The sequence below is a fragment of the Leuciscus leuciscus genome (genome assembly GCF_965113295.1).
Source record: "Leuciscus leuciscus genome assembly, chromosome: 24".
NCBI classification, from domain to species: domain Eukaryota; kingdom Metazoa; phylum Chordata; class Actinopteri; order Cypriniformes; family Leuciscidae; genus Leuciscus; species Leuciscus leuciscus.
This window is the reverse complement of record NC_138723.1, coordinates 13,062,018-13,075,223: the sequence shown is the minus strand read 5'-3', so window position 1 is coordinate 13,075,223 and position 13,206 is coordinate 13,062,018. Positions and strand designations below refer to the sequence as shown.

At 39.0% G+C, this 13,206-nt stretch overlaps 1 protein-coding gene across 1 annotated transcript; it reads right to left on the bottom strand.

Moving 5' to 3' along the window:
• Positions 1 to 1,136: 1,136 nt before the first annotated feature.
• LOC309488890 (uncharacterized protein) lies at positions 1,137 to 7,610 on the bottom strand (the record flags this gene model as incomplete). Its single annotated transcript, XM_082157308.1, has 8 exons — positions 1,137 to 2,242; positions 3,551 to 3,653; positions 3,801 to 3,856; positions 3,957 to 4,002; positions 4,111 to 4,176; positions 4,866 to 4,943; positions 6,460 to 6,469; positions 7,492 to 7,610. The coding sequence occupies 8 exons, from the start codon at positions 7,608 to 7,610 to the stop codon at positions 2,061 to 2,063; spliced, it is 660 nt and encodes a 219-aa protein (XP_082013434.1). The 3' UTR covers positions 1,137 to 2,060.
• Between the last annotated feature and the right edge of the window lie 5,596 nt (positions 7,611 to 13,206).

The following is a 13,206-nucleotide window of genomic DNA, read 5'->3' as shown; positions in this document are numbered from 1 at the left end:
TTCTAACTGCATGTTGAAAAAAGGACTCTCATGACTTTGAAATTTAATGAAATCAAAAACAAACAGCACAACCAGCTAACCCCAATTCCCAAAACAAATCCCTATTACTGGTTCTAGTGAATAAAAAAATGCTTCGAATATGGTCCGATTCACAAACCAGGTTTTTTTTGCGGAATCAAAAACATAGGCTACAGCACGATACAAAAGCACACATTGTGACAAATGTAGCCCTCTTCCCAAACCACTGGTTGTTGGCTTGAAATTATTATTTACCCAATCTATTTTCTAAATGCATGTTATAGATCTTATTGTGAACAATTCATCTGTTTCTTTTTTTAGTAGTGTGTAATCAAAATGTCATAACTTGATCTTTCGGTGTTACGACAGACTTCTCTAATAATTTAGTCTGCTTAAACCTTACCAATGCAAGCTTTCATTCATCTGCCTCCACTTTTATGAAACACGCACATCTCAACATCCAATCAACAACCAATTGATAGAACCAAGAACCATGTCTCTTTTCCAATAATCTGATAGAAGAAGAAAAGATTACAGAGGCCAGTTGCCCAAACAAAGTTACTATGTTAAGCCTTAAGTCTAAAGAACTAGTCTGACCAACTACAGTTTGCTAAAGGGGCAATCAGTCAGACTTTTCGGATTCAAATTAGACCAATCTATATATGCTTTATAAATTATGAATTAACTGTTTACTAATGCTTAACTACACTCAAAAAAATATTTAACCCCAAAAGTTAAAACTTATGTATTTCAATTACATGTCAATTTTCCATCCAATTTAAACACATAAATCCAACGTAAAAGTTACAATTTTATTTAAGCTTCAACATCATGTTCAGTTGACGTGAATGAATTAAATAATTATGTAAAATGATGAACTGTGATTTAAGATTGTGTATTAAATACACTTTACTCATTTTAAATAAATTGTTGTTACTTGCTTTATATAACTATCTTACATTTCCTTAATTCTATTGAAAAACGGTCAAAAACATGTTAAATTTTCAAAGATTTATTGTGTGCAATTGCTCCCTATGTCAAAAGAAACATCCAGTCTGACAAAAGAAACAATACAATCCAAGCAGGACATAATACAGCGCTTTACAAATTAATGAAACAGTTTTATACATCGTTCCAAACTGTACTTTCTATGGTTATTACTCATGTTACACTTTTTAGTTTTAAACCTGTGTGCCAAGTAACAGGGATCCAAATTTCAATATCAGACATTCTTTTCACATTTTCAAGGTAAACATTTTGATATCACTGCATAGTACAGTAATTAGTTTGTACTTTCTTCTGATCAGGATTTTAAAACACGAACGCAATTGGTACCCATCTTCCTAAATATTTGTAGAACAAATAAACAATCAGGACACTTGGATAAAAAAAAAAAAAAAAAAAAAATGTAAACATGAATGTAATTGGTACCCATCTTCCTAAAACATTCTTTTACATTTAACATGTTTCACATTTCAACATTTAGGCAAGAACTAAGTGTCCTACTCACTGCCTGATCAAGCTATCCGTGGAGTATGCTGCATAGCTAAAGAAGATCTCCACCAAGAATGTACAATCTTAGTTTTGGTGCTGGATTAAGTAGCATTCCACTGTTGCTGAACTCTGTGTAAGCTCTCTGAAGCTGAATTTCAGCAGAACACAGGAACAAAAAAACCTGAAGCCAAGAACTTTCTTGACTATAACAGTCTCGGCTCTGCTGCAAAACAAGTCATCAGATAAGTTCCTGGACTGAGTCAATAGCACAAATGGTGCATTAGGTGCAGTTTCTTGCATGCTGGAGTTAGTGTCATCAGTCCATCGAAAAATTCCTTTCAGGGCATCCCTGTCTTAAAAGTTTACGTTTTTAAAGTTTTTAATCTCCCTTCAGTTGTTGAAAACTTCTAGGCAAGAAGTGAATGTCCTATTCAATGAAACATTGTGCCTGAACGTTTGCTGCCATCCAAATTCATCAGTACCTTTTGAAAGAATTCAAACGTGAATTTGAGACTCTGAGGGTAGCTTAAGTTGAGAGCGTAGATCAGTCAGAACAGCATTACCAATCCAAAGGAAACACTCTTTAAGGGCTGTAGCCGCTGCACACCCTCTATCACTACTCCAACATCCTCTGGGTCGTCCTCAGCACCAGCACCTTCTTTACGGATCACAAAAAGCCTCAGAGTGGTCTCAGAAATTCCCCTCTCAGCTTCTTCAGGATTGCAGTCCTAAGACAAAACAAAAGACAAACAATCAAATAATAATTAACACCTTGTTCAGTTTCACTGAAATATTGGTAACATACAGGCTGGCAATAGGATTAGGTCATTACAAAAAGTACAAACCTCAATTTCTTTGACGAGTGTTGTAATGTCCTCATTGAAGTACACACAGACTTTTTATGACAGTCTCGTTTGATGTGCATGTCATCACACTGAAAATTATGACAATATAAAAAACACTTATAGTTTTTTTTTATATGAATATATATATATATATATATATATATATATATATATATGAATATATATTGTATTATATATATACAATATTTGTAATTAGATATAAACGATATAAAAAAAATAAAATGCAGTTTACCACACCTTGGGCCCTATTTTAACGATCTGAAACGCAAGTGTCAAGCGCAAAGCGCAAGTAAATTTGTGGGCGGGTCTCGGCGCTGTTGCTATTTTCCCGGCGGGATAAATGACTCTTGCGCCAGGCGCAAATCTAAAATGGGTTGGTCTGAAGTAGCTTCATTATTCATAGGTGTGGTTTGGGCGTAACGTGATATAAACCAATCAGAGCGTCATCTCACATTCCCTTTAAGAGAAGACGCGCTTTTTCCATAGCGGATTGCTATTATAACGGCGGATTTGCCAGACGCACGCCAGGAGCGGTTCACAGCCAAGGAGAGCAACGCTCTCGTCACGGCCGTAAAAGAGATAAGTTACATTGAAATGGAGAAACCCACCCAAATTAGCTTCGGTTAAACAGGCATATTATAATTTGGGTAAATGTGTAAGCTAGATGTATGCTTTTATAATAAATCGTCTATCAATCAATCAATCTATCTATCTATCTATCTATCTATCTATCTATCTATCTATCTATCTATCTATCTATCTATCTATCTATCGTAATAATGTATGATTTGCAAAAATGAAAACTGCTGCTTCTGTGTAGATGAGAGAATCAAAGTGTATGCGCGTTGTGCACACGCTACATTGATTATGGCCAAGCATGCGCCCTTAAAATAGCATATGAATAACATGCGCAACGCGCCACTGACTTTAAACAATTTTTTCCTGGTTAGTGGCGCAATTGTTTTCTAAACCTGCAAAATAGCATGAAGGAACATTTGCGCCGCAACACGCCTCCTCTTTGCGCTGAACCGCCCCCGGGAGCGCAAGTGTATTTCCTAACTTACCGACGTGCTTCTGTGGAGGGAAAAGTCCGCTTTGCGCCAGTGCAAAATAGGAATGATACATGCGTCGGTGTACAAAGTCACTTGCGCTGGGTGCAAGATAGGGCCCCTTGTCTGTAATTGCCATAATGCGTGATATCTGTCCAGAAGCACCACCTTTGCTGCTGCAAAGTTTGTGTAGATTAACAGTATATCTGTCCAGCTGCGCCAAGAACTTTGACAGAAGTGGCACAGTTTATGAATTCTAAAAAAAAAAAAAAAAAAAAAAGGGAATAAAAGATGGGCATGAAATATAGGCCTACTGTGGAGGAATTCATTGTAATTTACAATTTATTGCTGTGTAAATATCAATAACACTTACTTCATTTACTGTGAACAGTGCAGGCCACCTGGTAGGTAAATCAGACACCAATTGTCCTAAAAGTGCAAGGACAATTACTGTATACATAAGGATGCCTGAAACTCAGCCCAAAATATCCATGTTTAAGCTTAGAATGTTTCAATAACTCATACCTACTGGATAATTCACACTTTACATTGCCACATTCCCAAAACTCACATATCTGAAATTCAAAAAGAGAGAGAAAACAACAGACATCACACTTTTGTAAAGAAATTAAACAGGTCAAGTTTAATTTTATTACAAAGCAAAAAAATACACATAGGCCTACCGTAATTGAGTGATTGTGCCAAACCGGAGCCAGAAATGTTGGAATAGTGTCACATCGATGAGGACTCTAAAATAGCAAAGACAAATAGTTTTATTTGTTTGTAATGAAATTACAACTCAGCATGAAAAAAAAAGAAAGCATGTTCCACTTAATGGAATCCTATAAACCTTTGCATAAAGATAACTTTCATAAACGGTAACGTTAGATTAAGTATGTTTGTGCAACGTTTTGGCATATTCAAATGATTTTTCAAGCAAAGTAAAATGTAGGCCTAACTTATGTCGAGATGACAAGTTGTTATTAAAAATGACGCACATACACGTTAGTCAGTCGACCGTAGACCGTAGGCTTTATGATCAAAGTTACAAATATTTGTAAGATATTTGTTTTAATGAGAAATCCTATACAATTGTATATAACCTTCATATAACGTTAGGCCTACGTTCGATTGACTGTGTTAGTGCAATGTTTTGGAATAATACAAAGTCAAATGCAAGTAAAAAATCATACGAGTAAGTTAATCTGCCTAAATGCAAAAATGATGCACATAAGTTAGTCAGATGACAATAAATCTTTAAAAAGATCAATTAACATTACTCTTTAACGTTATAGGTTAACTGGAAAGGCCGAATAAGTTCATTCGTCTGAAGTGCAGTCACGGCGAAACTAAGATATTAATTAAATCAGATCGATTACATTTATAAAAAAAATAATAGATGAAGTCGAAATCATTTAAAATATAGAAAATATCTTACCTTGTCGAATATTCCACATCTGTTAACGCAAATCGCTGACGCTGAGTCTTGTATCGCACCTCCAACGACTGTTGCCGCCTTCAGAGTTTTTTTTTTTTTACTCTAGTGCGCATGCGTCACATCTGCATTTGCCCCTTATGGCAACAAATCAAGTATAGTGTATGTAATTTGATCAGTTTTGATTTGAATCCATTACATTCATGTTGTGTAAGAGTAAATCGCAACAGTAATGGTTATTTTATACATTTTTAAATATATTTTATTTAAATTGTTTGCTTAAATTCAATTAGTGGCAAGAATCATTTTTTTGAGTGTATTAATTAATAGCGTGCAGTTTTATAAAGTGTTACCGGGAATGTCTCAGGTTATGACTATATCCCCGGTTCCCTGAGAAGAGTAGAACTTCCTGCATGCCCGGGCATCTTCCTTCAGCCAATCAGAAGCTAATGACGTCTACTTCAGGGGCCATTTAGTCATAACCATTTCATGACTGCCGTCGGCTAATAGAATTTGGTGTGATTTCACATGTGCTTCAGAGACCGGTCACTCGGAAGCGTTCCCATAACATTCTGACAGTATCTCGATCCCTCAGGGAACCCAGGTTATAGTCATAACCTGAGACGTTTTGAACAACTCGATTGGGCGAATAATTCAATGACTCTGTCAACAATGATAATCACCACCACAAAATCACAGACTGTGGACAGTGCTGTTAGACTGTTATATCAGCACTCATGGAATGCCACTCAGCCAATCAAAATCAAGGACCAACAATATATACACTGCATATCCAGTTTATAAGAACATATATTCAAACACAGACACCTACAGTATACTCACACACAAGCTCACACACAAATTATCAGAGGCGGTGAGGGGTAACTAAACTTGGCAGCGGAAAAAGGAGGATATTTACAGCTCTCAACAGCTTGCTGAAAAAGCGGGGAAGACATTAATTGCATTGCACTGTCGATGTCTTTTATGCATTGATCAACCAAACATAACACCCACTACACCACACTGAGCGCAATAACTCGGATGCTAATCAAATAATAGAAGAATAGACATAAGCACGGAAACAAATCTGCAGAGAGCAAAGAGACAGCACCCGTACATGGTCTAATAGTCACCTGTCAAAGGCTTAATCACTAATGATGTCTTCTTGCAGGTCGTTGCCTGGAGTGAGCAGCACTTATGGGTCTGTGTGATTAAAGGTAAATGCATTAATATGGAAAGGAGGAGAGGCCAACATGTGACCTTCTAAAGGACACAAGTCAGAACCATTTACATCAAAAGAAAACCTGACTTCTAACAAAACATGGAAATCCACTTAACAATTGTTCTGTGGGGTGTCAAACCATGATTTCTCGTTCAATTTTCTTTATGTGCTTTTGAAATAGAGAGAGCTTGGATTGCTAATAGGTTTTTTTTTTTTTTTTCGTTTTTTTTTTTTGGAAGTTATGAGGCTGGATGTTTTCTGATCTTTGGAAACTTGCATAGTTGTAAATTTTTTTAGTCCTTATTGTCAACAGTTTTGAACTAGTTTGGCCAATTACAAGCAAACTTAGCTGTCAAACACTGCACACTACCATACTGTAAGTGTTCTGTGGAGATAAAAAGAAAAATAATTTAAAACAACATTCATTATTAAAGAATCATTATTAAACATGAAGACATTCATGGGCATCACGGAAATGTTTAGCTTCTTGTAAATGATAAAAAATGTATGTAAAACAGCCTATGCAACATTTTTCCCCAATTCTTTTTTGTTTTTAAACAAACTTCTGGGGGAATATCTCATGCACAATCTCTCAAGTGTTTTTATGGCATTTCTTTGTTTTGTGGAGCTTGCTTAATTATTTAATTACTTTCAAACAGTACTTACTTATTAACTTATAATAATGTTCCATTTCAACACATATATGTATTTATTCTTTAATCATATACTCCCAGGTATAGGTCAAGCTCTGTTTCTAATTGTATAGAATACCAGAGTTTAGAGAAAGAATTAGTTCAACCCAAACAGGTATTTATTGAAACATGCTAAATGCAAGCAGGTGAGTAATGAGTAATTTGCATCTGCTCAAATGTGATGATTTGAGCAGATGAAAATAGGATAACAGAGACTTTGTGTCTTTACCAGGTTTCAAATATCTTGACTCTGACTGGAGCGTGATGGAGCCGGAGAGCACACACCTCTTTGATGACAGTGGTAAGTAGCCAGGTGAGTTAACAGGTAAGTGGGATTCAGAGGACAGGACTGACATAACTGCAGTATCACATGTAGATATCAGGAGTCTTACTTGTAGATCACTGGAGTATTATCAGGTGAAGACAGCAGGTAAGGAGTCGGTAATCCATGTTGGAGACCAGACGATGAGTGACTGAGATGTGTGTGCTCTAGAACTTTTCTTGATTGGCGTGCTGATGAGAAACAGGTGTGGGTGATGAAGATGGGCGGGACCAGCGGAGACACAGGAGACTTGGTTTGGGAATAGGAGGGAACTAGGTAGCCTATTGATTGGACTCATAGGCAACAACTGCACACCAGGGATGTGGACATAGATGGAACCCAACTCTACACAGTCAAATTCCTCTAAAATCCCCACTGGGACGGCTCTCGCACCTGGTCAGACACAATGACTGACACTGGGATGAGTAGGGCTGCAGGCTCTGGCTCCGGATAACTTTCTCCATTCGAGGAAGGTCCTTGGCAGGCTCTGGCTCAGGTTCTGGGTCTGCCATGGGCTCTGGTTCAGTGACCCTGGTGGGTTGAGTAAGGGGCTGATTGGGCTCGAAGTCTGTAAGTCACTGGCTCTAGCATGGTGGCGGATTTGAGGAGGGGTGGAGAAGGACTAGGGAGGAGTTCTGAGGCGGGTGGTGTCTCTGAGATGAAGACAGATGGCACCAGGAGGACTGGAGTGGGCTGGAGAGGCTGCGACTGAGGGGCGATGGTGTCTTCATCCTCTTCTGCTATTACGAGGGAGAAGCCACTCATCTACATTCTAGATATCATTCCAGGGTACAGGTGGTAGTTCCTGCTGGTAACTGTTGGAAGAGATGATTATCCAAACCACTCCAGAAGACTGCACTCTGGGTGTCGTCACTCCAAGACTCCAGGTAGGAAAGCTGAAGGAACTCCTCCACATAGTGTTCTAGAGGGCAGCCATCCTGTGAGAGGGAGAGGAGCAAGTCAGCTGGGTGGACGGGTGAATAAGCTGTTGGGTTCATGATGTTGTAGGTCTGGACCTCTGTCAGGGGATACCAGACTCGGAGTTCAAGGCAAGGCAAGGCAAGGCAAGTTTATTTATATAGCACATTTCATACACAATGGCAATTCAAAGTGCTTTACATAGGAGAAATTAAAATAATTAAAGAAATAAGAATAATTAAAACAGTTTAGAAAAATAAAATAAAATAAAATAAAATACAGTACAGTACAGTACAAACAGTCGGACGAACAGCGGCACAGTGCTCATTCAATAAATGCATGGCTAAACAGATGTGTTTTGAGTCTGGATTTCAATGTGACCACTGTAGGAGCACATCTGATCTCTTCTGGAAGCTGGTTCCAGCTGCGGCTGGCATAATAGCTAAAAGCGGACTCGCCATGTTTAGAGTGAACCCTTGGTATTTCTAGCTGATATGATCCTAATGATCTGAGTGATCTGAGTGATCTGTTGGGTTTATATTCAGTGAGCATATCTGCAATGTATTGAGGTCCTAGGCCATTGAATGATTTATATACCAGTAATAATACTTTAAAATCAATCCTAAATCTAACTGGGAGCCAGTGTAAAGACCTGAGGACTGGTGTGATATGTTCATATTTTCTGGTTCTGCTCAGAATCCTAGCGGCAGCGTTCTGTATGAGCTGCAACTGTCTTATGGTCTTTTTGGGAAGGCCAGTGAGGAGTCCATTACAATAATCCACCCTGCTGGTGATGAAAGCATGCACAAGTTTCTCTAAGTCTTGTCTGGAAACAAAGCATCTAATTCTTGCAATATTTTTTAGATGATAGTATGCTGATTTAGTTATTGCTTTGACATGACTACTGAAACTAAGGTCTGACTCTAGTGTCACACCAAGTATAGCGGCAGCCAGTAACCGCTAAGAGGCTGAGTAGAGGGATTAAAGATTGACGCGTTTCCACTTGTTGATCCAGGTGATTTATTATAACATTGAAAAGAACAGCAACATGAAGATGATGACGACAGTAAAGTAATGAAATGAAAACGGTCAACAGAAAGTGAGCGTCCCAGCTACTCACCCCCTTCCTCCATGCCAACCACACGCAAACTAACAGGTAATATGCACCTAAAACAAGTGACGTAACAAACCGAAAATAACAATTTCTAAATAAAAGACATCAACCCAAACCTGGCACCTACACTCCAGCCCCTGATTATTACACCCAAAAAGTGTAATAATCATAATACAACACAATCATGCAAGTTACACATCGTTGAATATGTACCTGCATACATATAATTTAATTTATAATATATAATATAATAAAATTTTATTTCACAAATTAACAATGTGTGTGTGTGTATGTATGTAAATGTCAAATTCTTCAATGTGAACAATGTCCGTAATCAACTGAAGTAAACAGGTCAATCAAAACAGTCTTTAGTCAAAAGTCTTCAGTAAGTCATTTGAGAGCTCTCACAAGTCAGTCAGTCAATTAGTCAGTCGGTCGTAGAATAGCCTAGTTAAAATCCTCCGTTTCAAGAAGAAGGCAAACTTTAGTAATGGGTCTGGTCAAGCAGGAACTCTTGGTCTTGATTCTTACTTGACATATCAATCCTTTTTTATCCTTTGTGATCTGAATAATCTTGCCCATTATCCATGAACTCCTTGGAGCAGTATCATCCACTACAAGCACAATATCTCCCACTTGAAAATTGCGTTTCTTCACCAGCCACTTCTGGCGTTCTTGTAGTTGAAGTAGGTACTCCCCGATCCATCTCTTCCAAAATAGATCCGCCATATATTGGACCTGTCGCCAACGTCGTCGTGAATACAGATCGTCCTTGTTAAATAGTCCCGGTGATAAAGATGGCTTTGTTTTTAAGAGGAGAAGATGGTTTGGAGTAAGGGCTTCCAAATCATTAACATCCAGAGATGCTCTGGATATTGGGCGATTGTTAAGGATTGATTCGATTTCACAAAGAAGTGTGTAAAGACCTTCCTCGTCTAAACTTTGCCATCTAAGGATATAATTTAGAATCTTCCTTACTGATCTTATAAGCCGTTCCCAAATTCCTCCAAAGTGCGAACCAGCCGGGGGATTAAAGTTCCACTTAATTCCTTTTTGAAGCAAAAATGAATTGATCTGATTATGATTCCAGTTTTTCATAGCCTCCTGCAGTTCACGTTGGGCACCAACAAAGTTTGTCCAGTTGTCTGAACGGATCTCGACAACTTTTCCTCGACGTGCAATAAATAGTCTTAATGCATGGATGAAAGAAGAGATCAAGAGAATTTGCTATTTCAAGATGAACAGCTCTTGTTGTTAAACATGTGAATATCATTCCATAACGTTTTACAACGCTCCTTCCCCTTTTAACTTCAAAGGGACCGAAGCAGTCCACTCCAACATGCGTGAATGGTGGTTTGTCAGGTGTGACTCTATCTTGTGGAAAATCTGCCATCTGCTGATGACCCGGGATTCCATGAAGACGTCTGCAGACCACACACTTGGACAGAATTCTTCTTATAGCTGTGCTAGCACCAGGGATCCAATATCTCTGCCGTAAATTATCCAGCATGTAATTTCGTCCACAATATCCAATGTCATGATGTATCTGTCGCAGAATCAAATCTGAAATGTGTAGATCCTTGGCCAGTATTACTGGATGCTTAACTTTTTCAGGCATCATAGCCTTGTCCAGTCGCCCACCAACTCTGATGACATCTGATTTAAGCACGGGATTAAGTCTATAGAGTTCACTATTCCGTTTTACCAATCCATCTTTCCGTAGACTAGCCAGTTCCTCAGAATATCTCTTCTTTTGGCAAAGACGAATAATCTCCAATTCAGCTCTTTCCAACTCATCTGAAGACAACAATTTTGCAGGCATATTGGATCTAAATTTTTGTATCTCTTTCTTAACAACAGTCTCTCGTTGCAACTTGTCCATATAAGAGTAAGCAGTCATCAACCTTTTCCTTTCCTTGCTGAGATCAAATAGAACGAGATCAAATAGAATGTTCCTGAATCGAAGGATCCAAGCTACGCCTTTTTTCAATCGCATCCATGAAGAGTAGTAATTAAAATATGGCATAAAATCATACTCTTGTTGAACTTGCACAGTATTCACCAGAACACTCCTTTTCACTTCTGGGTCACAAGAAGACATCACACCTACATCAGTAGTATCCACGGGCCACAACTCTTGTGGTTGGACAAGAAATGGAGGACCAGAAATCCATATCTGGTTCTTTAAGAATGAATCAACCTTTAGACCTCTGGATGCTAGGTCAGCTGGATTGTTGGATGAATTCACATAGCTCCATTGTCTGATTTCAGAAACACTTCGAATTTCAGCAACTCGGTTGGCTACAAAGCATTTGAATCTAGAAGTCTCATTTTGGATGCACTTGAGGACAGAGGTGCTGTCGGTCCAAAATACCGAATCCTGAAGTTTCATCTTCAGCTCTCTCTTCCACAACTTATCTATGCGACCAGCAAGTGTGGCAGCTGTGAGCTCCAGACGAGGGATAGAGATAGGTCTTAAAGGTGTTACTCTTGCTTTACTCATTAAAAGACAGGAATGAGCACATTGTTGATCATTATGAAGTAATAAATACGACACCATGCCATAACCCTTCTCACTGGCGTCCGAAAAGTGATGCAATTGGGCAGATATAGCTTCTCCAAAGTTTTCCGGCTTTAAGCACCTGCGGACATCGAATTTCTCCAATTCATGAAGTTTCTCCAACCAACTTGTCCATCGCTGAATGTACACTGTTGGAATAGTGCTGTCCCATCCAATTTTTTCTCTACACAAATCTTGAAGTATCATTTTGGCACGTAAAATCACAGGAGACAGAAAGCCAAGAGGGTCATAGATGGAACTAATGATAGAAAGAATTCCTCTTTGAGTAAGAGGTCTGTCCTTGATGGTCACCTTGAACTTGAAAACATCAGACTCCGCACACCACTGCACACCTAATGCTCTTTCCAAAGGTACCGTGTCATGTTCCAAATCCAAGTTCTTAACTTTCTTGTCTCTGTCTTCCTCAGGGATGGCATTTAACACAGTGCGGCTGTTACTTATCCATTTGGTTAATCGGAATCCACCTTTAGCACACATTTCCGTGAGCTTCTGGTACAATCGAACAGCTTCTGAGTCTGTAGACACAGATACAAGACAGTCGTCTACATAGAAGTTATTAAAGACAATGTCCTCAGTCTTGGCATCATACAGATCCTTATGGTCCTCTGCACACTTTCTCAATGCATAGCTAGTGCAACTTGGAGATGATGTTGCTCCAAATAAATGCACAACCATTCTGTATTCTTCCAGATTGGCATCAATGTTTCCTCCAGTCCACCAAAGAAACCTCAAGAGATCACAATCATAATGCTTTACCTTAATCTGATGAAACATCGTTTCTATGTCAGCCATCATGGCAACATACTCCATTCTGAATCGCACAAGAACACTCACCAGCGGACTTGTTAAATCTGGACCTTGCAAAAGTTGTTCATTCAATGATGTTCCTTGATATGATGCTCCGCAATCAAACACCACTCTGATCTTTTGCTTTTTAGGGTGATAAACACCATGGTGGGGTATGTACCATAAGCGTCCATCAAGTCGTTCCAGTTCAGCTGTGGGAACCTTTTCAGCGTGGCCGTTAGCGATGACACTCTCCATAAAGGTAGTATAGTCAGCATGAAAAGAAGCGTTTCTTTGAAGCCTTCTTTTAAGATTCAGAGCACGTTGTTCCACGATTGCTCTATTCCTTGGCATGACTACCCTTTCGTTTTTAAGTGGAAGACCAATGCAATAATGCCCATTGGTCAGTCTTGATGACTGTGAAACAAAATCCATGAATTGATGATCTTCCTTTGACAATCCTTGCTGTTCCTCTTGAACACATTCAGGAAAGTCACCCTTGAACTGTTGCTCCCATAACTCATCCAATTTCATAACGGTGATCCTATTGACTAGCCTGACTACGTCAGACTTCCTACTTCCGCTAATTTCATTTTGCTCCTGTAGTCAGTCTGAGATAGCAGCCTAGCTTTCAGTTTTCCACCGGCCTGAAAACAGCCGGGCCAATCAACGAACAGAGGGCGGGCTGAGAGCCGTGACGTAGACGCTG